This window comes from Vombatus ursinus, unplaced genomic scaffold, assembly GCF_900497805.2.
Source record: "Vombatus ursinus unplaced genomic scaffold, bare-nosed wombat genome assembly UNPS02014779.1, whole genome shotgun sequence".
NCBI lineage: Eukaryota > Metazoa > Chordata > Mammalia > Diprotodontia > Vombatidae > Vombatus > Vombatus ursinus.
The window spans coordinates 40,193,813-40,221,780 of record NW_020954557.1 but is presented as its reverse complement, the minus strand read 5'-3'; the positions used below and the strand labels follow the sequence as shown (position 1 = coordinate 40,221,780).

At 36.7% G+C, this 27,968-nt stretch overlaps 1 protein-coding gene across 4 annotated transcripts in view; it reads right to left on the bottom strand.

Moving 5' to 3' along the window:
• The window catches only part of LNPK (lunapark, ER junction formation factor), a 100,984-nt gene that overhangs the window by 56,301 nt on the left and 16,715 nt on the right, over nucleotides 1-27,968 (bottom strand). For all 4 annotated transcript variants that reach the window (XM_027865922.1, XM_027865925.1, XM_027865924.1 and 1 more), the window contains exons 5-6: nucleotides 8,322-8,380; nucleotides 2,258-2,298 (exon numbers count right to left, since the gene is read on the bottom strand). In XM_027865922.1, the coding sequence (XP_027721723.1) occupies nucleotides 2,258-2,298; nucleotides 8,322-8,380 (100 nt within the window). The remainder of the gene's footprint in view (nucleotides 1-2,257; nucleotides 2,299-8,321; nucleotides 8,381-27,968) is intronic.

Below are 27,968 nucleotides of genomic sequence, written 5' to 3'. Positions count from 1 at the left end.
AAAGAAAAGAAAAGAAAAGAAAAGAAAAGAAAAGAAAAGAAAAGAAAAGAAAAGAAAAGAAAAGAAAAGAAAAGAAAAGAAAAGAGAAGAGAAGAAAAGAAAAGAGAAGAAAAGAGAAGAGAAGAAAAGAGAAGAAAAGAAAAGAGAAGAAAAGAAAAGAAAAGAAAAGAAAAGGACCTATTTGTAAAAAGAAAAAATATGTATTATGGCAGTTCTTTTTGTGGTAGCAAAGAACTAGAAAATGAAGAGATGTTTATCAATTGGGGAATGGCTTAACAAGTTGTGGTATATGATTATTATGGACTACTATTGTGCAATCAGAAATGACGAGAGGATGGTTTCAGAAAAATATGGCAAGACCTATATGAACTGAGCCAAAGTGCAGCGAGAAGAGCTGAGAGATCACTGTGCACAAAAACAGCAATGTTGTAATGATGATCAACTGTGAAAGGCCTGGCTATCTGAACAATACAATGATTGAAGATAATTCCAAAGGACTCATGATGAAAAAATGCCATAAACCTCCAGAGCAAGAACTGATGAACCCTAAGTGAAAAATGAAATATAATTTTCTCTCTTTATTTTCCTTGGGTTTTTTTGGAGATACAGCTAATATGAAAATGTTTTGCATAGTTTCATATGTATAACTGATATGCTGCTTGCCTTCTCAGTGGGTGGGGAAGAGGGTGGGAGGGAAGGAAAGAATTTGGGACTAAAAAATTAAAAATAAAAAAAAATGTTTAAAATAATTTTTTTTTTAAAAGAGGCAGCTGATAGCATGGTGAATAGAGTGCTGGGGTCTGCAGTCAGGAAGACCTGAGTTCAAAATTCAGCCTCAGATACTCACTAGCTCTGTGACCAAAGGGAAGTCACTTAACCTCTCTTTGCTTCAGTTTCCTCAACTATAAAAATGGAAATAATATCACCTACTTTGCAAAAAAAGGGGGAAAAAAAAACCTTTGCTATGATTCTTTGATGGCTATTAGGTGTCTTAAAACTGTTTCACTGTAATCTGAATGTCTCCAAAACTATTCTACCATTCTGTTTCTTCTCAATCGTAGTTTATGGACATCTTTATTCTACACTTTTGCTTCTTACCCCTATCACTGGGCTTGTTTCTCATCATTGTCACTACTTCTAACTCTTGGCCATTACTTCTCATTTCTACTACAGGCTTCCTTCTTATCTCAGTTTCTTTCTTCTTCCTAATCTTACTATCTCACTTTTTCCTGAAGTATCTCTGACTTGGTACCAACAGAGTTTGGCTCTGACAGATAATAAGAGTGCTCCTTTCTTCTGGTCCAACAGATGAATCATATTATAGCTGCCGAATCTGAATTTTATCACTCAGATCTAAGTACAGATCACACCAATTAGAATAAGTTGTTGACTATAAAGTAATTGCCATTGTCAGCACTACAAAAATGATTTATTAATTAAAAGAAAAGAGAGGGGCAGCTATGTGGCACAGGAGATAGAGCACTGGCCCTGGAGTCAGGAGGACCTGAGTTCAAATCTGGCCTCAGACACTTGACACTTACTAGCTATGTGACCCTGGGCAAGTCACTTAACTCCATTGCCTAGCAAAAAAAAAAAAAAGAAAGAAAGAAAGAAAAGAGACTAATTAAACTTTACTAATTAAGAACTATGAGAGGCATTGTGGTGTAACAGAGAGCTGGCATCAGCATCAGGAAGACCTGGGTTCAAGCTATCTCTCTGACACATACCAGCTGTATGACCATGGACAAGTCAATTAACTTGGAAATGCTCCCAGGAAATTCTCTAAGTTTCAGGGAAGGTGCCAGTTGACACTGGTAGAGGAAGTCCAAAAAATTTGAGAGTTGAAAGGAATTATCATGAGCCATCTAGACCAACCCAATGCAAGAATTCCCTATACTGATTAAATCACAGGCTGGACTTTATTTTTTTCAAATCTACATAATGATAACCTCTAAAACTTTTTCCTATTAGAGCACTCATGTTTAAACATTAACTCCTGACCATATGCCAATAGCACAGTCTGTTAGTATATCAAAAGTCCATCTTAACCATTCTTTTCCCATTCACTCATCATTACTCAGTAGCAAACCTCATCACTTAGTGTTATCATTCACCTACCTGTCTAAAAGAATACTCTTTCTTATGAAGACCATGAATCCCCAACCTCTGTAAGTCACTTATCCAATTCTGACCTTTTCATCTGAAAGCAGTCTTATTGAAGTTAATCTGTCCAAAATGCTGATAAAAGCTTACTTACTATTTTTTTCTTCTGTGATTTTAAGTCATCCAATGCTTCATCTAAAAAACACAAGATTTTAATTAACATTAGTGGCTTTTAAAAGCTTAGATATATTAAATATAAGGGAAAAGAACCTAAATGCTATATACTGACTACTTATTAAAACATTTTCATATTTAAATATAACACAAAAAATCCATCAAGACTCTAAATCACCCACATTCCACTAGTTTAATTCTTTTGTAAGAGCTTTTAACTTTTTCACATTCTTTAAAACAAAATAAACTTCATTTAACAAAAGAAAAAATTCTTTCCTAATTTGCCTCCTCAAAATTTCATGGGTGAAGCAAAAAACACAAAAGCACATCACCTACTCATGCTTTTAAAAATACATATACTTTATATTATTTCCTTCCCTATCCTTTAAAGGAAAAATTTTAAACATTTCATATCTATTAAAAAAATACAAAATGTCTTTTTGCTTGTTTTACAACTAATGATCTGTACACTAGTAGGGAAAACTTTTTAAAGGATAGTGATATAAATATTACGGAGGTAACTGACAGGGGATATTAAAAACTAGTCATAAGTTCCCAGAGTTTACTTGCTCATATTGTACTTAAATTTATATACTGTCTCATAATGAATATTTTAAATGGTAATTCCAAATGCAGACAAACTCTTCAAATATATATGAATTCTCTAATTTTCCATAACAAAAATGACTAGAGTCATAACTACCAAAGATACTTGTATTATTGTTGGAAATTACCTGTTGGAAAATAGGTAGGGCATAAGCAGAAAATGTTGTCTTTGTAACAAACATCATTAAATAAATGTTTTTGCACTTAAGTAAAGCTGTAAGTATATAAATACAGAATCAGGACTAGTCGTAGGTTAAAATAGCAAGATGCTTAAAACAACAATAGTAATTTTTAATATGCTTTTTGATAAATGTACATTTTTAACACAAATTCAACAAACATTTATCAAATGTCTACAACGTGGAAGTCACTGTGCTAATGTCACAAAACTTCACTTTCCATGACACCTATTTATTTTAAAACAGTATCACGTAGTATAAAGAATACTGGACTTGGCGTCAGGAGACCTGGGTTTATACTGTAGCTCAGATACACACTAACTGTGCATCACAACCTTGCTAAGCCTCAAGTTTCCCTGTGAGCAAAGTACAAAGAATAATACTTATGCTATCTATCTCAAATAGCTGCTGTGAGAAGAAGCACTTTGTAAAAAGCTTAAAGTATTGCATAAATATGACTATCAATATTGTAATAAGTAAAGTTGCATGTGAATGTTTACTATGTCCAACAGACAAGAACATAATTTTCAAACTTTGCTTTGTCCATGTAAATGCCTCGTCTCACCTCTGAGTACATGACTTTCTCATTGAACACATAAAGCAACAAAATACAGTTTATCCTATTTAAAGAAATTATTATACAAAATTACTGAAATGTGGGTTGATATTTTTTTTTTAACTAGAAAAAGCAATGTACAAAGGATAAGTACCCAAAAGGCCAAATTCTCATTAGAGTACTAACAGACGAAAAGGGTACAAGTCCTCAAGAAATAAGAAACTGAAAAGGCAAGAAGGATTACAAGTATACAGTACTTTGCTTCATGAAATAGATATTAACTTGAAAAGTTAAAATTATATTTTTAAATCCTATTTTAAAATTACTAAGTGAATTAATAGAAGTCCTTTTGGAAACAAAGAAATCATTACTGGCCTGAATCACCCTGATTTATCTAACTTTAAAAGTTCAATTATTCATGTATTAGATTTTCCTAAAAAGGACATACCTGTGCTTACTTAACAAATTATAGACTGAATTGAAAATATTTGTATTTTTTTATTAATTTATTTACTTTTTCAATATTTTTCAAAGTTTTCAATATTCACTTCCATAAGATTTTGAATTCCAAATTTTCTCCCCATCTTGTCCCTCCTCCCACCCCAAGAGAGTGTGCATTCTGAATACCCTTTCTCTTAATCTGCCCTCCCTTCTATTCCCCAACCCACCCCCTTCTCTTATCCCCTTCCTCTTCTATTTTCCTGAAGGGCAGGATAGATTTCTATACTCCATTGCCTGTATATCTTAGTTCCCAGTTGCATGTGAAAACAATTTTTTAACATTTATTTTTAAAACTTTGGGTCAAATTTTCTCCCTTCCTCCCTCCCACCCACCCTCATTGAGAAGGTAAGCAACTTGATACAGGTTATATTTGTGCAGTCATGCAAAACACTTCCATAGTAGTCATGCTGTGGAAAACTAACTATATTTCCCTTCATCCTATCCTCTCCCCCCACCACCCGGTTTATTCTATTCTCTCTTTTGACCCTGTCTCTCCTCAGAATTGTTTGCTTCTGATTACTCCCTCCCCCAATCTGCCTTGCCCTCTCTCATCCCCCTGCTCTTTTATCCCCTTCCCCCCTATTTTCCTGTAGGGTAAGAAAGCTTTCCATAACCAATTGAGTGTGTATGTTATTCTCTCCTTAAGCTAAATCCAATGAAAATAAGATTCCCTCATTCCCTCTCACCTTCCCCCACTTCCCCTCCACTGTAAAAGCCTTTTCATATCTGTTTTATGTAATATAATTTACCCCATTTTACCTCTCCTTTTCTCCTTCTCCCAGTATAATCCTCTCTCACCCCTTAATTTTATTCTCCAGTTATCACCCATTCATCTTCAACTCACCCTGTGTCCTCTATCTATCAATCTATCTATACATATAATTTTTTTCCCTCTAACTACCCTAGTACTGACTAAGGTCTAATGAGTTATAAATATCATCTTTCCATGTAGGAATGTAAACAGTTCAATCTCAATAAGTCCCTTATGATTTCTCTTTCCTGTTTACTTCTTCATGTTTCTCTTGAGTATTGTATTTGAAAGTCAAATTTTCTATTCAGCTCTGGTCTTTTCATCAAGAATGCTTGAAAGTCCTCTGTTTCACTGAATGTCCATTTTCTCCCCTGAAAGATTATACTCAATTCTGCTGGGTAGGTGATTCTTGGTTGTAATCCTATCTCCTTTGCCCTTTGGAATATCATATTCCAAGCCTTGGGGTCCCTTAATGTAGCTGCTAAATCCTGTGTTATCCTGATTGTGTTTCCCCAATACTTGAACTGTTTCTTTCTGGCTGCTTGCAATATCTTCTCCTTGACCTGGAAACTCTGGAATTTGGCTATAATATTCCTAGGAGTTCTCCTTTGGGGATTTCTTTCAGGAGGTGATTGGTGGATTCTTTCAATTTCTATTTTACCCTCTGGTTCTAGAAAATCAGGGCAGTTTTCCTTGATAATTTCTTGAAAGATGATATCTAGGCTCTTTTTTTTAAATCATGGCTTTCAGATAGTCCAATAATTTTTAGATTCTCTCTCCTGGATCTATTTTCCAGGTCAGTTGTTTTTCCCGTGAGATATTTCACATTGTCTTCTATTTTTTCATTCTTTTGATTTTGTGTTACAATGTCTTGATTTCTCATAAAGTAACCAGCCTCCAATTATTCCATTCTAATTTTTAAGGAAGTATTTTCTTCAGTGAGCTTTTGGACTTCCTTTTCCATTTGGCCAAATCTGCTTCTTAAGGCATTCTTCTCCTCATTGGCTTTTTGGACCTCTTTTGCCATTTGGGTTAGGCTATTTTTTTAAGGTGTTATTTTCTTCAGTATTTTTCTGGGTCTCCTTTAGCAACCTATTGACTAGTTTTTCATGATTTTCTTGCATCACTCTCATTTCTCTTCCCAGTTTTTCCTCTACTTCTCTTGCTTCTACTTGCTTCTCTAAATCCTTTGTGAGCTCTTCCATGGCCTGGGACTGATTCATATTTTTCTTGGAGGCTTTGGATGTAGGAGCTTTGACTTTGTTGTCTTCTGGTTGTATATTTTGATCTTTGTCACCAAAGAAAGATTCTAAGGTCTGACTTTTTTTGTGCAGTTTGCTCATGATCCCAGCCAATTACTTGAATTTTTAACTCTTTGTAAAGGTAGGAGTCTACTTCCAGTATGGAGAATGTACTGTCCCAAACTTTGGGGGTTTTGTGCAGCTATTTTCAGAGATACTTCTAGGGACCTGTAAATTTTCAGTTCTTCCAAGGTGGTATGATCAAGGGCGAGGTGTTTACTCCTTTCCTAAACTGTACTCTGGTCTATGAGTGACCACAAGCACTCTTTTCTGCCTTGGAACTGTGAGGAAGATTCCCTCTCCACCACCACTATAAGCTCCACCACACCAGCACTCCCCCTTGCCCCAGGACCACCACCCAGAACTGTGACCCAGATCCAAGCACAGGCAAAGCAAGAGATTCCTTCATAGCATATAGCAGAAAGTTGTGAAATACACAAAACTTCCAGTTTACAAAACACTTTCACATACATTATGAATGCATTTGATCCTTACAACAGCCCTGTGAAGTAGTTAATAAAAGCATGGCTATCTCTATCAATCAAATGAAGAAAGTAAAATTTAGTTAGAAAGGCTTGCCCAAAGTCATAGTGCCTCTATCAATTTGATAAAAAAAAAAATAAAACATATCTATTTGCACCAAAATTATTGTTTTTTGGTTAAATAATAATATACTCAAAGGTTACTTTGTATGGTAATGAAGTATCCTTTGCTTCATATGATAGATGTGCTCAGAGTTAATCATATAATGAAATCTCATTGACTTTTTACAAAATTAGGCATGTGCCATCACATACTTTAATATATGAAATCTGTGATCCACATAGATACATAGGGGAAAAAGTCTTCCAAATCTTGGAAGGAAGTTATGATTACAAGAGTAACCTACCCAGATCTATGCCATCCATCCTTTTGGGTCCTTTCAGAACTTTACAACATTTTCCTACACCAGCAATATGGCCTCTTCACTGAAAGAAACTTCTCCCATTCCTGGAATCTCATGAAAAAATAGGTACCAGATGCCAAAATTTTGTTTCCCTACTTACTTTATATTAGCTAATATTGTTTTAGTAAATTTCAGCTTAAGCATTCCTTAAATCTCACTTAAATTTTAGCATTTCCTCAAGTTTGAAATATTTATAACAAGAGCAAAATGAAGTGCTCTGTGTAGTAAACATTTATTAGTAATTTATGGTTTTTAAAATCTGCAAATATGCAGAGATGGAATAAATATTAAAAATACATTCTGCAATGGGTTAGTGGAGTTGAATATTAACTAAAAGTCTATCATTGTAAGGTTAGATCTAGTTGTGTTATTAATGGGATCAGAGAAAATGATGTCAATAAATAAAAAGTCTTTAGAGTAACAATATTCCAGACTTTTTATTCTTAAATATATCAGAATTAGTTTACTTGCTGAAGACAGTCAAGTCTATTGATCTAAACCAAATTCTTTTTATTGTCTCTCCTAATTTGGAGGAAAGGGATTTTTTGTTGTTTTTTATTAAAGAAAGTCCTACACATTAGGCAACATAGAAATACAGCAAATGAAAATTCTTATCCAAAGATGTCATCATATACACAGTCATTTAAACATGTTTTTCTAGACTTGGAATCAGGAGAGACTTGGGTTCAAAAACTATCGCTGGACCTTGTACCAATGACCATGAAAAAATACCTTTGACTAATTAGCATACACTTCAGTTTGTTCATCAGTAAGACGGCCATAATTATACCCAGAATATCTAATCTCCAAGAGTTGTAAAGATCAAATATGATTATATATTAAAGAGCTTTACAAATATTAACACATTATAAAACCAGTTATTTTACATTGAATATTCAACATTCATGTCTAAACTCAAGTTGTCATGTAACATATCACCACAGGGCACTTCAGTTATAAATTAAAACTTCTTTAAAAAAGATTTTACTTCTTTATATCATGACTAATGTGAACATATGATTAATAAGAATGTATACGTAGTGCCTATATCAGATTGCATGCTGTCTTGGGGAAAGGGGAGGGGAGGGAGGCAGAGAAAATTTAAAACTCAAAAGCTTATGGAAGTGAATGTTGAAAACTAAAAATAAATAAATTTTGAAAAAATAATTTACTTTATTTGTAAAAGTTACAGAAACAGACTTACTATTTCTTTCTGTTCTCTTGGAAAAGAAGAAAATAAGTGCTGTTCTTATGGTCCATATGCTGTGAGAGAAAAATAATTTAGAAATCAAATTATCTTTGGGATAGATGAACAACATAAATACTAACACAACTGCAGATTTGGGAAAAGAACATAAGCACATATTTTATATTTAGAGATAACCAAGTTCAAAATGACAACATTTGTTTCCCCTATTTTATAATAATCAAAAGGGACACAATGTCAAAAAACCACCTAAGGTCAAACCAGAAGTCTACTATGGGGGCAGCGAGGTGGTGCAGTAGATAGAGCACCGGCCCTGGAGTCAGGAGGACCTGAGTTCAAGTCCGGCCTCAAACATATAACACTTACTAGCTGTGTGACTCTGGGCAAGTCACTTAACCCCAACTGCCTTGCCAAAAAAAAAATCTACCAATGTTAAAGAATCCCTCTAGAAAAACACAACTAAGGCAAAACTGGGACAGTGCAGTATAAAAAAAAATCATACTCCAAATCCTTACTTAGCATTCTTCTAATAGATCTTCTTCTATTCAATGTAGGTTAAGTACCTGTAATTCCATTACTGAAATCTGTATACCACGAAAATGCTAATCCAAAAAAAAAGAGCTTTCTGTACAAAGATTTTCACAGAAGTATTATACATAATTGTAAAAAACTGCAAACAACCTAAATGTGCAACAGTATAGGAATTGCAAAATAAAGCATAGTATATTAATGGAATGGAATACTATAATGCCATCAAGACAAGTATGAGGACTATAAAGAAATATGGATAGAATTTAAGGAAATAATACAAAGTGAAAAAAACAGAACCAGAAGAATGGAATATACACTATGACCACATAAGTAGAAAAGTGAATAAAAATGAACAAAAAGAGACTTCCAGGTCACATGAGCAACAAGATGGCAAACTAAGTATTTCTTCCAATCCCCACAATTCTCAAAGCTCTCCAAAACAGAAATTATGCACCAAAAATAAAGCAACCTCAGGTGTCTCCATGGTCTAGGACACTCAGAATCCAAAAGCTGGTTTAAAAAAACAAATAAACATGAAATGACACTCACTGACTCAGCTCACTCAATATCCCCTCCCACTTCCCCACCTCCTACTGCCAGCCAGGCTGTACTAGCAGACCAAAGGATACCTGCTGAGACTTCCAACAAAACCCAAAACGACCTCATGCCCTGGCCACCTTCTCCCTCTTTCCAGTGCCATGGAGACTCCAACTCCAGACTGAGGAAGTATGCTCAGTCAGTGATGGATAGCTAGTAGACATTTAGGGGCAAAAGCCTACTGGGGGTCACAACCCCATAGCACCAACTCAGCAAGGCTGTGAACTGCCCAAAGAGAGTGGGACAGGAGAGAGAGAGAGAGACAGAGAGAGACAGAGAGAGTGAGTTGGGGTCAGGGGAGGAGTGGGAACTGTACAGCACTCTCCTAATGCTGAGGCAAAGAGCACAATACCCAGCTGGGACCAATTCTGACAACCCAAAAATTACTTGGAGGTCACTGAACTGTGTGGGAGGAGGCTGAGATGCTTGAGACCCAGTCTCCAAAGAAAATCACCATCAGACAGAACAGAATCAGAGAGTGAATACAGAAAATTAGGGGATGGGGGGTGTTAAATTACCAAAAATCTCAGGAAGAAGAAAACTTTAAGACTTTGAACATAAGCAAGTAAATCAACAGGGAAAACAGTAAAAACAGAAGGAAATATGGTCTCTAGATCTGTTCTGAGTGATTCAAAAGAGAAATGAGAATTATGAAAGCAGAATTTATGGCCTGAACAAAAATTATGGGCAGAATTGAAAAACTAGAATCTATAAAGGCAAATCTGTGAAGGCAAAAAAAAAAGAGAGAGAGAACAATATATTGGAAATGCAAATATACAGAAGATAGGGGGAAATCTAGAAGAGAAGCAAAAACCAATTAACATTAAAAAGAAATATGCTGTTTATTCAAGCAAAACAAAACAAAACAAAACAAAAAAGGATAGAGACAACCAAAGGATCACAGGTCTCCCAGAAGAACACAACAGGACAAAAATCCTTAACACTACAATGTTGGAATCAAAAAAGAGAATTGCCCAGAACTTCTGAACGTAGAAAATAAATACCAATTGAAAGAATCCACAAATCATCTCCAGGAAAAAAGAAAAAAAAACAAGGCTACAAACTCCAAGACACATAGTGGTTAAATTTAACAATTTTATTCAGAAATAAGTTCGTCAAGCAATCAAGGAAAAGACTTTCAAATACAAAGGAAAGGAGATTCAAATAATGCAAGACTATTCTGTATCTACCAGAAAACACAGGAGGGAATGGAATAATGTGTTCTGAAGAACAATGGAGCTCAAGATGCAGCACAGTTTGACATACCCTGCAAATCTGATCTTAACCTTACATGAGAAAAGATGGACATTCAATAATAAAGAGATGTTTGAAACATTTTTAGAAAGAAAACCAGAACTGAAAAAAATATTTGCTTCTCCAACAGTTCAAATAATAGAAATGCAGGAGGAATGACTAAATATAGCAACCAAGGACAGCAATAACGACAGGGTGACAGCAGGGAGAAATTTTTTCTAGACGTATACAAGGAGACAGGGGTGACGGCAGAAATCTGGTAGAAGTAACAGTGAAGAAACAGGCCTGGGGAATTATAGACAGAATATGACAACATACCTTGCCTATCGGTGAATCAATGTTGTTGCTTTCTTTTCTTTTCAGGAACTACATTATAACATGGGGGTGAAAGAGACATGAAAGTAGCCGGGAGGAAAAGAGCAAGGGTATCAAGAAGAACATATGATGTACCAGGGTCAAATCTAGGGCTAGCATGTAGAAGACAATGACCTCTGCTATTTCAGAAAGAGGAGAGCCTATAGGAGAGTGGGGGGGAGGACTGAAAAAAGGGGGAAAGGGGGGCAGCTAAGTAGCGCAGTGGATAAAGCACTGGCTCTGGAGTCAGGAGGACCTGAATTCAAACGCAGCCTCAGACACATAACACTCACTAGTTGTAGGACTAAGCAAGTCACTTAAACCCAACTGCCTCACCAAAAAAAAAAAAGAGGGTGAGGAAGGAAGGAGGCATTGCTTTGGTGATGAGAAGAGGTGTGAAGGGAGATGGGGACCTTGTGTGCTGGGTGTGTCCTGCGGGATTTGTTGCTTGAAAAGTCTAGGGAGCAACTGGCACCTGAGGAAATGGGAAAGAATGGACCTAGGGAGGAAATTCTGATACAAACTGGGGTGGGGGGCAGGAAACAGAGATTAACTAAGGGAGAGTATAGTTCAAAGATGGGCTGCATAATTAGGAATGTGGTAAGGGAGAGGTCCTACTACCCAAAAGTATCCTCTCTGACACCTAGAAAAAGCCTAGAATAGATATCTTGGAGTGTTTTTTTTAAATAGTATTTTATTTTTATTTTATAGTTTTATTTTATTTTATTATAGTTTTTTAAATAGTATTTTATTTTTTCCCAATTACATGTAAAGAAAGTTTTCAATATTCACTTTTGTAAGATTGTGAGTTCCAAACTTTTTTCTCCCTCCCTCCCTCCTCTTCCCCCTTCCTTTCCCTTCCCCCTCCCCAAGACAGCAAGCAATCTGATAAAGGTTATACATGTACAACCATATTAAACATATTTCTACATTAGTCATGTTGTGAAAGAAGAATCAGAACAAAAGGGAAAAACCAAGAGAAAGAAAAAACAAACAAAAAAAAAAAGGTGAACACAGTATGCTTTGATCTGCAGTCAGACTCCATAGTTCTTTCTCTGGAAGTGGAGAGTATTTTCTATTATGAGTCTTTTGGAATTGTCTTAGATCACTGCATTGTTGAGAAGTTCATCATTGCACAATGTTGCTGTTACTCTGTACAATGTTCTCTTGGTTCTGCTCACTTCACTTAGCATCATGTCATGTAAGTCTTTCCAGATTTTTCTGAAATCTGCCTGCTCATCATTTCTTATTACACAATAGTATTCCCATTACATTCATATACCACAACTTGTTCAGCCATTCCCCAATAGATGGGCATCCCCTCAATTTCCAAATCTTTGCCACTGCAAAAAGAGCTGCCATAAATATTTTTGTACATGTGGGTTCCTTTCCCTTTGGAGGTTCTGAATGCATAAGGAATACAAAGAAAAGAGAGGGACCAGATAATTACGGAGGTCATTAAGTAAGAAAATGAGGGTCTGGAGTAGACAGAGAGGACATATAATGAAATGAGTGAGAAAATATGGATGAAGAATTTTTATCAGGACTAAAGAGGATAAGATTGAAAAATTTTTCAGATATCTATTGCATACTGAAATTAATTTAAGTAGTTACTATGCAAGTTAAATTGGCTATACTACTATTCAACCTTAAATTTTTAATAAAACATTTCAATTAAAATATAGAAAAGCAGTAGTAAAAATTTCTATCATTAAAAACATTAAGCTATCTGAAAAATAAAATTCCACATAAGATAAAAATGAGTACTTGATAGGTAAATTTGACCAAATATCTCTTTACAAAAAATCCCATGAGCACAACTCCTACTTTTGGAGCCAACTCTGAGACTAATAAGAATTTAATTTTACCATAATCAAGCTCCAGTCTTAAATTTCTAAAAAATGCAACAAAACTCTTTCTTTTGAGAACTTTTAGAATTTATTTGGTAGAAAATCAGCGCATAGGGTTTCCTCACTTTGGAACATCCTGGTGTGCCAGCACCATTCTGCCATTGTTAAGTTCCTCCTGGGACTCCATTTTGGGAAGGAGCCCAGTCCAGTCAAATGTCATTATCCTTCTGGCTCTGCTTCCAATTTTCTGGACTTTAACATTATGCCACTATGTGGGTACCTTCTCTCTCTGCCCCAGCTCTGCTTGAGGGCAGGGACTGTCTTTCTTTTTGCTTTGTGCCTGGTGTGCACAGTCTCTAGCACATAGGAGACCCTAGTAAGGACTTAGTAAATATTTGTTGCCTTGTTAACTACACCTGGAGTCAAGCAGACTTGGGTTAAAACTTTGACACTTACTAGCTCAGTAACCATGGGAAAGTCATTTACCATCTCTAAGCCTCAATTTTCTCATCTGCAGAACACAGGGATAATACTTGAAATATTCAACTTAGGGTTATTGTGAGATTACAATAAAAAAAAGTATGCGAAGCAGTTTACAAATGTGTATCATAAAAATGTTAATATCATTATTCCTAACATAAAAAGTTTTTTTCCAAAGCATAGAAGAATAAACATTACAATATCTACATTCAACGATGGGATGATTTAAACTTAAAACACTAAAACATGGGAAAATTAGCAACAGGGACTAATAGAATACTCGATGGCTAGACAAGTCGTCAAAGTCCAAGCACTGCACATCTATATTAAAGAGGACACTTCACCTACTCTTTGAAGAGAGGAAGAAGACCACTAAATTAGAATGCTGCATATAGTCACTGTGTTACTGTTTTCCCTTAACTATTTGGGGTGTTTTTGTTGTTGCTGTTATTAGAAAGAACTTGATGGAGGTGGAGAGAAATCCAGAAATTACTAATACAAAAACAAAAGGTATAAATAAAGCTTTATTTATATGCATGTATTTATCTTTATGTAATATGTTAGGATAAAGAAGGGATTTGATGACTATTCTGTTCACAATTCTCAAATTCTTTACAATAACAGAGAATCTCAGCCTGCCCCAAATCTCCTGAAATACAAGGGTAGGAGATATGACTGGAGGAAGAAAAGGAAGGGACATGACAAGAAGAAAAAGCCCCCAAAATGTCACTGCTCTCTAATCCCTATAGATGACAATATACCTCTTTCCACAACTTCCAATATGGTCAAATTGATCAGTGTATCTCATAAGGTTATATGGTGAATTGTCAATAGTATTTTTTAGCTGCTTCCCCAATGTTTTTTCAGATATGTTGTTTTATTTATAGAACTAAGAGATAGTCATAATTTTTTTTTGCCTAAAGGCCAATTTTTATTTAAAGATTAAGATCACTTTGTTCTCACACACCAAAACTTTAAATGCATGTATATATAAACAAAGTTCTGTGGGAAATTGTAATTCAGTATAATGGAAAAATTCCTGGAATTATCCGTAATCAAAAGACCTTTATCAGAGTCCCAACTCTGCCACTAACTAGTATTGCAAACATTACCTACTTAATCTGTCCTCTTCTATCCTACTCTGTAAAATGAGGATAACAATACTTGCAATACTACTTCACAGCTGGGAGAAAAAGCAATGTAAAATGAAATCATTTCATAAATTATTATTGTATAATAATCTATAAGAGTACAAACATGATACTTTAGTTTATACGCCTGAAATTCAGAAACACTGTCCTTTTTTATGTGATTTTTAAATTTACAAGTCAAAATGAATTCTGCGTAAGTATTTCAAAGAAGGTTGATATGTAGGGTAATCAAATAATGTACAAAGTTTCTATGCGTCAACAAGGGGATGTTTTCAATGTCTCTGAAAGACTTGAAAATAATTAATACAAATTTAAGGTTAAATTAATGTTTTTAATGTTATTAAATGGAATCTTTTCAGATAAAAATTTTAGAACAGTAAACAAGGCATTTCTGAAACCTGAATTGCCATCTACAGGACAGACTGACATATTTCAGTCTTCCTATGGCACCAAAGTCTCTAAAGTCAATAAAAGGTATAGTACTTAAAAAATACAACCAAAAAAAAAAAAGAGTGCTAAATTCTGAAGAAAAAATTTAAATATACAAGTTACAAGTAACTGAACATAAGCATCAGCCTCTAAAGGCTCTATCAAATAAATCTAAACTATAAGAGAGAGTTGGTTTTTTTTTTTTTGGTTTTTCTTACAGACCTAATTCCTAAATCCAGAAGATTCCAAAATCTCTTTATTAACTCCTTTCAGTGTTTAACTCTATTCATCATGAGTTTAAAACAATGGATGCTTGACCCAAAATCTTGATAAAACAATCATTCAAAAGCAAAGAGTCTGCTAAATTGAAAACAGAAAAAGGAAAAGTTCAGTTATATAATGAGCAAAGTGCTCCAAACAAATTCCCTTAAACTCTAAAATGAACATAAGTATTCTTCAATAAATGAAATAAATTATTTTTTTAAAATATTGCTATAAAGTGGATTTCAGGTAAATAAGTCTTATTTTCTAGTGACTAGCATTATAAAAACATGTCTACAAGAAGTACATCTCACGATATCTTAAAATCATACAAGAATGCAACCAACTTTTTTCCAATCAGATTTTGAAAGGAAAAATGATTATTTTTAAAAACTTAACAATCTGTAACACTATATATACATGCTCAAAGTAAGTTAAAATACAGTATAGTATTTTAAAAGAGGAATTTGCTTGCCTTACTGTAGAGGTAGCAATAAATAAAGCTTTAGCAGTTTGTTTTTTACCAGCTGATGCTAATATCTCTTACTCATTAGCATTTATCGTATGACCTAACACTGAGCAGCCTCCTTCTAGTTACCTTTCCCCAATAAAACCCATCCAAGTTTGTTACAGTACTTTCAACAGTAGACGGTTGAGCACGAAGCTCAGGAACAAGATGTCCAATCTTTACTTACCAATAGAAGACCTGACATTTGCTGGGATACATAGTTATCTAATAAAAATTCAATCTAAAGCTCATGCTTGTATTCATTTCTCATCTCTAAGATCCCTTCCAGGTCCAGATCTATATAATCCTATGATTCTCTGATTTAACTAAAGGTTGATCAACTACACATCAAAATACATTTTAAAAAATTAAAAACTATCTGACAAAATACTAATGAAGGGGTATCATGGTATAGTGGAAAGAGTATTAGGACTGGGATCAGGAGAGACATGGGAATAATTTCCCACCTCCAATACTCATTAGGGGGGTACCCATGGCCAAGTCACAACTTCTCAAAGCCTCAGTTTCTTTATCATTGTTGTTAAATAGCTAGCATTTATATGTATATAAATACATATTTATGTATCTATATCTATATGTAGATACACATACAGAGTAATAAATATAAGGCAGCCTTAAGGATGAAGGCACTAGAAGGTGAAAGAACCAGAAACAGCCTCTTGCAGAAGGTGGTACATGAGCTGAGTCGTGAAACTCAGGAATTCTAAAAGGTGGAAATGAATAGAGAAAATATTTCACATGGAAGGGACAGCCTGCACAAAGACGCTGAAATGGGAAATGAGTCTACTGTGTATGCAACAACAAGTAAGGCCAACATGGCTGAACCACAGAGTGGGTGGAAGGGAGTAGCATATAAGAAAACTAGAGAGGCAGAAAAGGACCTTGTACAGGTTTAAAGCCAGAAGAACTTTAAATGCCAAGCTGAAGAGTTTGAATTTAATTCGAAAGGAAATAAAGAATTACCAGAATTTATTAAGTAGCATGTTAACATGGTGTGATCAATGCTTCAGGAAAATCACTTTAATGGATGTGTGAATGAAAGACTGGAGTGGGGAGCTGCAACAATCTACAAGAGGCAATGACACCTTGAACAAAGATAGTAGCTAGTTAAGTGACAGATAGGCACCTAAAAAATCTTAAAGTGCTATAGAAAAAACTCTGTGGAAATAGAAACAAAATCTAGCAATGGAGTTAGATGTGGGAAATAGGAAAAAGCAAGAAGGACAGCAAGGTTGCAAACCTGGAATACTGGAAGAATAGCTGTGATCTCAACAGTAATAGGGACATTAGGAAGAAAGGTGCTGGGGATAAAGACAAATGAATTCTGTTTCAGATGTTTCAATTCTGAGATGCCTACAGGACATCCATTTTAAAATGTCTCAATCAGCAGTTCAAAAGCAAAGGGTTTACTAGATTGACAAAAAAAAAAGAAAAATATTACTATATAATAAACAAAGTGTTCCAAACAAGACAGTATCTCAAAGTACACCCACAGTTAATGGATATGACATGAAAGAAGAACCATAGAAGGAGACTGAGAAGTAAGCTAACAGTTGGTAGGAGAAGAACCAAGAAAGAAGTCATGAAAACCCAGGAAGGAAAGAGTGAGTATGCAGGAGGAAGACGGTTAGTAGTGTCAAATGCCGCAGAAAGGTCAAGAAGGATAAGCACTGAAAAAAGAACATTAGATTTGGCAATTAGGAGATCATTGAAAACTCTGGAGTAAACAGTTTCAGTTGTGAGATAAAGCCAAAGGACTACATAAGGTTTAGAAAAGAATGAAAGTAGAGAGAGCAGAGATAAAGTGTAAATCATTTTTTCAAAGAGTAGTTGAGAGGAAAGAAATGACAATAATAGTATGCAGGGAAAGTAGGATCTAATAGAAATCTGTAAGGAGGTACATATTAAAATAATACATATCAAGTACTCACGTAAATGCTTAAGTGACAGATATATATGCCAAATATTAGTATTAATATTTATTAAGAATGCTGGCTTGGTGTCAGTTAGATCTAAGTTTGAATCCTACATCAGATGCCCACTAGCTATGCAACCCTGGGGCAAAGCAACTCAACCTCTTCAATCTCGTTTTTTCATTTGTTAAATGGTTAAAATAATAGGATGTATACTTTACAGGGTTGCTGTGCAGATCAGAAAACATGTAAAGGACTTTGTAAATCATAAAGTGCTATAGAAATGTTAAATAATTTTTTATATTTATTCATTATTAAAAAATACACATAAGTAAGGTATTCCAACCTAAAACACCAGCAAGTACAATGCCATAATTCTGAAATGGCAGGGCAGGATTCCCCAATATCTGCAGGCTGACTAGGGTTCTGTTCGTAGTTATGTAAAATCAATAGGATAAAGTAGAAAGAACATTAGATTTGGAATCAGAAAACCTTGGCTGGAATTCTACCTCTGACATAAGCTATGTTACCATAGGCAAATCACTCAAAAGCAGAAGAAAAGGAAGAGAATATGCATTTATACAGCACTACAATGTGCCAGGCCCTATGCTAAGTGCTTTACAAATATTATCTCATTTCATAATTAACCTCTTTGGGCCTCAGATTCCTCATCTATAAAATAAAGGGGTTGGATTTCATCCTTCAAACTCCTTGGTTCTTTCTTAAAATTTCTATTGTTCTTAGTCATTACTATAACGCTAATCAACAAACATTAACTGTCTTTTTGTTCATTCATTCAGTCAAGGCCCAATTCTTTGTGATTCCACATGGGGTTTTCTTGGCAAAGATGCTGGAGTGGTTTGTCACTTCTTCTCCAGTGGATTAAAGCAAACAGGTTAAATGAACTGCCTAGGGTCACACAGCTAGTTAGTGTCTGAGGCTGGATTTGAACTTAGGTTTTCCTGACTCCAGGCCCAGTGCTCTATCCACTGAGTCACTCAGTTTGTCTCTACTGTTATTGTTCATGACCCCATTTGGGATTTTCTTGGCAAAGATACTGGAGTGGTTTTACCATTTCCTTCTCCAGCTCATTTTACAGATGAGGTAACTGAGGAAAACAGAGGCTAAGGGATTTACCTAGGGTCACATAGCTAATTAAGTGTCTGAGACAGGATTTGAATTTAGGTCTTCCTGACTTCAAGTGCAGAGCTCTATTTACTTTACTGCCTCTGGCATAGTGTTAAGCACTGAGAATGCAAGATGAAAAAGGAAGATAATCCCAGCTCACAGACTGGGAAAGTGACAGAGATAAAGGAATGGTGGCCAGCAAGGGCTTCCAAGAAGTCACAGAGCAACTGATTGACACCCCCTCTGCCTTCCCTCCTCCCCCACATGAATGACAGTTCACAGAAACTGATTATTGTTACCAGAGCTAACAGTGTCAGGAGATGGGAGGGGTGGGGAGGAGGGAGAACAGAAAGGAATACACTCATGCTTGTTGACTCATGCTGCTGATGACATGGAGAAGATAAGAGAACAGTAGTGTGAAGGTCTGGTTCAGGTCAGGGATGAAGCAAAGAAGACACGGCTCCAAACATGCCATGGATTCATGTTCTCCATGAAACCTTTCACAAGGCAGCCAGCTGACATGACCTGTTCCCTTTCCACCTCCCACAGATTTCTGACACCATCTAACACATTGATGTAACATTGTATTTAATCACATACATGCCATATCTCCCTATCAAACAGTAGAAATCTACAAGGACAAGGTTCTGTCCTAACTTGATTTTATTCCTCCAAATTCTTGTGTTCTGCACGCAAGAGATATTTAATATGTGCTTAAAGAATTGAATTTGTTGTTGAACACAGTTTTGGTTGGTTAAGTCTGACATTTTGTTAAATTAATTTAAGCAAGGGATACATCAATTGATATCAATATAGACAATTCCACATTTTTATAAACTAAGGCAAAACTTCTATTTGAGTAATTACTTCCTACATGTTATTCAAACACTACTTTTTGGCTTTTAAAGCCCTTTATAACCTGGCCTTTCCTTATCTTTCCAGTCTTCTTACTCCTTATTTCCTATTCCTTATCACCTACCTACAACACTAGCACAAAATATTCCATCTCCCAACTGAGAAATTTGACTACCTGGCTGTCCCCCATACTTGGAATTCTCTTTCTCCTTATTTCCAACTCTTGTCCACCCTGACTTCCATCAAGTCTGCTAAATCCTACCTTCCGCAAGAAGCCTTTCCTGCTCCTCCTTAATGTTAGTGCTTTCCCTTTGAGATTATCAACAATTTATCCTATCCATTACCTTGTTTGTACAAAGTTGTTGTCTACCCTACTAGACTGTGAGCTCCTTAAGGGCAGGAGCTGTTTTTACCTTTAGTTGTATCCCCAGCACTTAGCTTAATACAGGGCACATAACAGGTCCTTAATAAATGCTTGCTGAGTTCATGTATTCAGCATCAAAGCAGTGCCATGGGGGATGAAAAGTATTAGTCGGGGTGGGAACCTGCAGCCTCAAGGCCACCTGTGGCCCTCTAGGTCCTCAAATATAGCCCTTTGACAGAATCCAAATTTCACAGAACAAATCCCCTTAATCAAACGATTGGTTCTATAAAACTTGAACTCACTCAAAAAGGCCTCACCCAGGGACCTAGAAGGCCACTTGTGGCCTTGAAGCCACAGGTTCCCCACCCCTGGTATTGGTCAAAAGTAATTCCTGTCCATAAGAAGCTTATGATTTAGTCAGAGGAACAAAAATACTAATGCCAATAAAACTAGAGCAAATGAGGAACACAATCTCCTTACTTCCAACTTCTAGAGCCTCCCTCAACCAAATTCACTGTCAACTTCTCTTTTGAGGTTCAGGTTTCTCCAGTCTACCATCCAATTCAGAATCTGGTGTCTATCATCTTAGACAGTGAGGTGGCTCAGTGAGTAGAGTGCTGGGCCTGGAATCAGAAAGACCCCAGTTAAAAACCAGCCTTAGTTATTTACTAGCTATGTGATCCTGGGCAAATCACTCTGCCTCAGTTTCTTCATCTGATACTGGAGAGGATAATAAGCACTTATGTCCCAGGGTTGTATGAAGGTAAAATGGGGTACTTGCAAAGCATTTTACAAAACTTAAAGTGCTATATAAATGCTAACTATCATCATCATTATTATTACTAATAATATGGACATTTTCCATCCTTCCTCAATGCATTCAGGGGCCTGATGCACAGCCTCTCTCCTCCCCATGTCTTGCCTACAAAGGACTCTATTACTGAATTCCCATGACCTACTCCTCCACTTCACCTCAGCTATATAAAGCGATGATCATATCTTTCATTGTGCTATCACACACAAGCAATTCATGTTCACGAACTTCAAAATTCTTTTATCTGATCACTATTACCATTCTATCTTTTCCTGTCTTACCACTCCTAACCCAGTTCTTCTTCGCCATTGTGAACATCATTCCCTTCATCCCTCGATTCCTTCCCAAGCCATCATCTCTGCACTAAATACACTCTCCTCTCTTCCCTAAATACTTCTCTCTTACCTGCTGGTGAACTAATTCTACACTACACTAACCAGCTAACTCTGCACCCTCAATTCCCTTGCCCTATCTCCAGATTATGCTTTGCCAAAGCTCAACCCTGGATTACTCTATCTGCTTCCTTAGCTTGTATTCACATGCTGCTGAACAGAACTTGAGAAAAATCACAAAACAATTTATATTTATTTTAGTTGATCTTAATAGGCCCTGATGCAGTGAACAGCAGGGCAAACATTCTATTCCTCCCTAATTGATTCATTATTCCACTCTCAGTAGCTGCCCAAACTTTGTCTTTTCGAAAGACTCCCACAGCACTTCCTACCCTCACTCTCTTAGCTAAGGACTCTAACACTTGCATTAAAAAAATGTGAGACCTTTTCCCCAGAGCTTTCCCTTCCTCATCTCATATCACTCACACCATCTTCTTCCACTACCTCCTCCATCACTCTAGTTTTAGGTAAAGATGTGGACCTCCTTGAATAGGCAAATCCTTCCATATGTGCCCTTGATCTTATCCCTGCCAATTTTTCCAATAAAATGATCTCACATCTTCCCACTGTCTCTTTTATCTTTAATTTCTCTCTATCTACCAGCATCTTATTTGATGCCTATAAACATACTCATTTTCCTCATCCTTTAAAAAATACAAAAAACAAAACCTGACTTGCTATGATCCCAGATCTCTCCTCCCCTTCTTGATTCAAATTTCTCTCCCTATTAGAATGTTAGCACTAAATCATTACATAGCTCCTTCAATTGCTAAAATAAATTTTCTTTTCTAGGTTTCTCTGGATTCTTGTGTTTGTATTTCCAAGTTCCTATTCATCTTTGGTCTTTTCATTAAAAATGCTTAAAAGTCCTCTATTCCATAAAGATCCATAGATAGATAAATAGTTAGATATAGATAATACTGGATTTGTTTATAAAGTTATTCTTGATTGCAAGTCGATTTTCTTTTGCCTTTCAGAAGAGCGCATTCCAAACTATCCTCTCATTTTCAGTAGGAGCTGCTAGATCTTGGGTGAGCTTTGCTGTAGGCTCATTGATACTAAAAGTGCCTCTTTCTAGGTGCTTGTAATACTATTTCTTTAATGTGGGAGCTGTGGATTTTACAAATAACATTCCTAGGACTTTTTGTTTTGAGGTTTTCTTTCAACAGGTGATTGATGGATTCTTCCATCTTCGCTTTGTCCTGCGGGTTTAAAAAACCTAGGCCATTTTCATTTATTATTTCTTGAAATAGTGTTCTGATTTTTTTAAATAATGGCTTTCAGGGAATCCAATGATTACTAAATTATCTCTTCTTTGACCTAGTTTCCAGGTCAATTGTTTTTCTATATCAGATGCATTTCATTCAAATCATATGATTTTGTTCTAAGATTTCTTGCTGTCTCATGGAGTCACTGATTTCTGTTTGATCTAGTCTAGTTTTCATGAAGGCCATTCCTTGGGTGAAGAGATTCACCAATTTTCTTTTAAGCTATTCATTCTCCTAATTCTTTCCTCAAGCACTTTTATATCCTTTTTTAAATCTCTTGCTTCATTTCTTCTGGGCATTCATGTAGTCTTTATGGAAAATCTATTTTTTCCTTTGAGTCACTGCTTACAATTACTATCACTGCTTACAATTACCATTGAGCTACTGTCTCCTTTTGTGGAATCTCTAGATCCATAATAATTTTTCATACTAGTCAGTGTTTTCTTTGATTTAGTCATCTCTTCAGCTTCAGTTCCTGAATTGGGTCTTTGTGACAATCTTTGTTCAAGCCCCTGTGGCAATTTTGGTAGAGGTAGCTTTACAAGTTATCACCTTGAGTCCACTGGGTTCTTGTACACACCCTTAACCCTCCTAGGGTTAGGCCTCCTGGGATTTTTGAGGTTCTCAGTGCTGGATCTTCAAGTCCCTTCTACATTATCTCAAAACAGAGTATTAGAGACCTCAGAGCAATTAGAATTGGGTTGTTCAGGTCTATATGTTGCCACATTGCAGTGGTCTCTGCCACTCCCCAGGGTTTCCAACATCCTCAACCCTGGCACTATCTAAACACTCTAGTGCTTTCTCTGACCATTTCCCATGCCCATCCCCCTTGCTTTCTCTGGATGTAGAGCCTTGCAAGCTACATGTGTCTCTTGGTTGTACACAGAGACTGTTAGCTTATTTACCTGCATTGGAACTAGTGCTGCTGGAGGCCCCTTTTCCTATTGTCCTCAGGCTTCTCACTAGCTTTTTGTACGGTTATTTATGGGGTACAAGAAATCATTTACTAGATTTCTTAGATTGTCTTCTCACTAAATTTCTTAATTATTTCATCAGATGTAAATTTTAGGTTTTTGTTAGAGTGGGTATTTGGAGATGGTTGTTTTGCCTTCATTCAGGCAGCTTTCTTGGTCAAAATTATCTTTTTAAAAACGTATTACTTATCTTTAACAGCCCTTTTTTTAAATTTGAATTCCAAATTCTCTCCCTCTCTGCAGTCCCTTCCCCACCCACTGAGAAGGCAAGCAGTGTGACATCAATTATACGTGTAAAATATTTCTATATTAGCCATCTCAAAAAAAAAGGCCAGAAAAATAAATAGAGTAAAAAAATTATACTTCAATTTGCACTCAGAATTTATCAGTTCTCTCTCTGGAAGTGGAAAGCATTTTCATCAAGAGTCATTTGGACTGTATTGATCAGAGCAAGCTAAGTCTTTCTCAGTTGATCATCATTACAATACTGCTGTTACTATGTACAATGATCTCCTGGTTCTATTCACTTCACTCTGAATCAGTTCATATAAGTCTTTGAAGGTTTTTTTGAAACCATCTCCCTTAATTATTTCTTGAAGCACAATAATATTCTATCACAATCATACACCACAACTTGTTCAACTAGTCCCCAATTGTTGGGCATCCCCTCAATTTCCAAATCTTTGCTACCACAAAAATAACTGCTATAAATATTTTCATACACATAAGTCTTTTTCTTTTTTCTTTGATCTCTTTGGCATACAGATTTAGTAGTTACATTTCTGAGTCAAAAAGTATGCACAGTTTTATAGTTCTTTGGGCATAGTTCCAAATTGTTTTTCAGAATGGATGGACCAGTTCACAACTCCACCAAAGTGCATTAGTGTCTCTATTTTTCCACATCCCCTCTGGCATTTGTTATTTTCCTTCTCTGTCATGTTAGCCAATCTGACAGATATGAGGTGGTACCTCAGAGTTTTTCTTTAATTTGCATTTCTCTAATCACAGTAATTTAGAACATTTTTTGCTATAACTATAGTTTTGATTTCTTCTGAAAGCTGCCTGTTCATATCACTTGACCATTTATCAATTGCAGAATGTCTCGTTTTCATAAATCTGACTCAGTTCCTTCTATTTTGAGATGAGCTGTTCAAAATTCCCAATGGGAGATTTCTTTCCCTTCTTCCCTGTCCACTGTTTCCCTTTCACTCTTCTCCACCCCTCCTTCCTCTTTCTCTCTCTCCCTCCCTATTTCTATCACCTTTTGATTGTGCACAGACCTGAAGTTGAGTAGTCACTTAGTACTGATCCACATGGAAGTTTTTAAGCTGATCCCTTCTTCTGACCTGAGCCAGTTTGTCTCTCCTTAGGCAACCCAATAACCCTCTGTTCCATACTGGACTCACCATATTGCTTTCATACTTACTGTAGATACCCAGCTACTTTAGTCAAAACTCCTGAACTCAATCAATAACTCAGCTTTAGCCACTCCCAGTAACAGGGAATAAAGGGGACACTGCCAAACCTGATCCCAAGGATCTCTTAATTACCAAATCTAATGGTCTTTTCTCAGTCTTAATCCTCCTTGATCTCTCTACACCTTTCACATTGTTTATCACCTTCTCCTATTGGATACACCATAAACCCCCATTTGCCATGGTTCAAACCCTATTATCCACCACCCCACTCCCGACTGCTCCTTTACTCATAACATCCTCAACTCAACTTCCCATTTTAAAACTGTTCCAGAGGTAATAAACTCGATTTCATCTTAAACCTTTTCCTTTCTTGCTCCCTCCATCTTCTTGCATTCAATGAAACCTGACTCCATTTGATGACACAGCTTTCCTGGCTCCCCTTTCTGGCACTAGTTGCACTTTTACTCACACCTACCTACCCCCAGTCGAATTCACTGAGCCTTGTGGGGGAATTAGATTACTCCCTGCTCTTCACTGACACTTCCATGCTCTCCTCTACCACTCTCATTCAGTAACCTCTTCTTTGTGGTTCCTTCGATCCATATTTATGACACAATCCAGATTATGATAGCTGTCTGTGAATCTTCAAAACAGTCTCCTTCTTTCTTCAAAGAGTTCAGTGCCTGACTCAGAGTTGTTCTCTCTTCCTCAACCCCTGACCTTATTATACTAAGGAACTTCAACATATAAAGTGATATTCTCTCAAACACTCTACCAGGGGTGGGGAACCTGTGGCCTCGAGGCCACCTGTAGCCTTCTAGATCCCTGGGTGCGGCCTTTTGACTGAGTTCAAGTTTTCTGCAACAAATCCTTTTATTAAGGGGATTTGTTCTGTGACGTTTGGATTCAGTCAAAGGGCCACACTTGAAGACCGAGAAGGCCACAGGTTCCCCACCCCTGCTCTAATCTCTCAATTCCTCAACTTATTTTACATAACTAGTATTTCTCCACCAACCTCAACTATACCCCAAAGGTCATACTCTTTATCTTGCCACCACTGTTACGTATTCTTCATTCATGTTCATGACTGTAACTCCTTTATCTCTTCAATTCCTCATTTCATGATCACTCAGATGCTTTCTGTCACCATCTCTTCCTTCCCATTTTAGGTGAGGAGGTGGTCTTCCTTGCCAAGGCAAATCCCTGTAAATGCACAAGTAATCCCATTCCATCTCAACTTCTCCAACAGACTGTCCCCCTATCATCCTCACACTCTTATTTATCTTCAGTCTCCCTCTCTGCTAGCTACTTCCCTACTGCCTACAAAAATCCCCACATCTCTTCCATCCTCAAAAAACCCCTCACTTGATCCACCCATCTCTGCTGTCATTCTACGTCTCTCTTCCTTTTTGTGTCTAAACTCCTTGAGAAGGATGCCTCCACTTCATGGAACTGAAACTACTCTCTACAAAGTCATCTCTTAATTGCTAAATATACTGGCCTTTTCTCAATCCTCATCCTTCTCCTTGACACTGTAAATCACCCTCCTTTTCCTTTATACTTTCTCATCTCATGGTTTTCATGATACTGCTCTCTTTCCTGATTCTTCCTCCTACCTCTCTGACTCCTCTTTCTCTGTCTCCTTTGCTGGATCTTCATCCACATCAACATCCTCTAACAGTAAGGGTTGCCCACAACTCTGTCTCAAGCCCTTTTTCCTTCTCTTTCTACAATATATCTCTTGTTGATCTCAATGGTTCCCATGGATTCAATTGTCATTATCTCACATCTCCATATGCCCACTATACATCTAGAACTAGACATCCAAAATTGAACTCACTATCTTTCCAAAAAAAATTCCTATCTTCTTAACTCCATTATTATTGTCAGTGGCACCACTATCCTCCCCAGCTTACAACCTAGATGTCAATATTCCACTCTTCACTCTCACTGCCCTCTACCCAACATCCAATCAATTAGCTAGCCCTGTTATTTATACCTTTGTAACATCTTCTGCATACAGCCCCTTCTTTCCTCTAACGCTGAAACCACCCTGATGCGAGCCCACATCACGTTACACTTGCACCTGGACTACTGCAACAGACTACTGGTTGGTCTCCCAGACTCAAGTCTCTCCCCACTCGTCCACTCTCCACTTAGCTATCAAATCGATCTTCCTTAAAGCATTGATTTGACCATATCAGCCTGATATTCAATAAATTCCAGTAGCTTACTACTGCTTCCAGGATCAAATCTAAAATCCTGTTTGTTTTTTAAAGATCCTCATAACCTGGCCTCTCCCCGCTTTCCAGTCTTCTTGTACCTTAGTACATATTCTATGATCCAATGACTTGACCTCCATGCTGTTTACACTCACACACTCCATCTCCCAACTCTGAGTGTTTTCACTGCTGTCCTCCATGCGTGGAATACTCTCCTTCCTCACCTCTGCCTCTTTCTTACCTGGACTTCTTCAAGTCTTAGATAAAGTTCCTCCTTCTACAAGAAGCTTTTCCCAGTGCTCTTTAATCTTAGTACCTTCTTCCCTCTGAGACTACCCCCAACTTATCCTGCATATATCTTGTTTGTACATAGTTGCTTACATATTTTCTCCCCCATTAGACTGTGAGCTCCTTGAGAACAGAGGGGGAAGTTTTTATGCCTTCCTTTATAACCCCACTACTTAGTGCCTGGCACATTTGTTGTTCAGTAGTTCAGTCACTGGCTAATATGGGACCCCTTGGACTATCTCTACTGTTCTGCTTTTCTTTTTGTTGTTTTTGTTTTTTTAGTTTTTAGGCAACTGGGGTTAAGTGACTTGCCCAGGGTCACACAGCTCGTACGTGTCAAGTGTTGGTCTGAGGCCGGATTTGACTCAGGTCCTCCTGACTTCAGGGCAGGTGCTCTATCCACTGCGCCACCTAGCTGCCCCAAATATGTGGGTTTTTTTTTTTTTTTTTTTTAGGCAATTGGGGTTAAGTGATTTGCCCAGGGTCACACAGCTAGTAAATGTCAAGTATCTGGTCTGAGACCAAATTTGAACTTGAGTCCTCCTGACTCCAGGACTGGTGCTCTATCCACT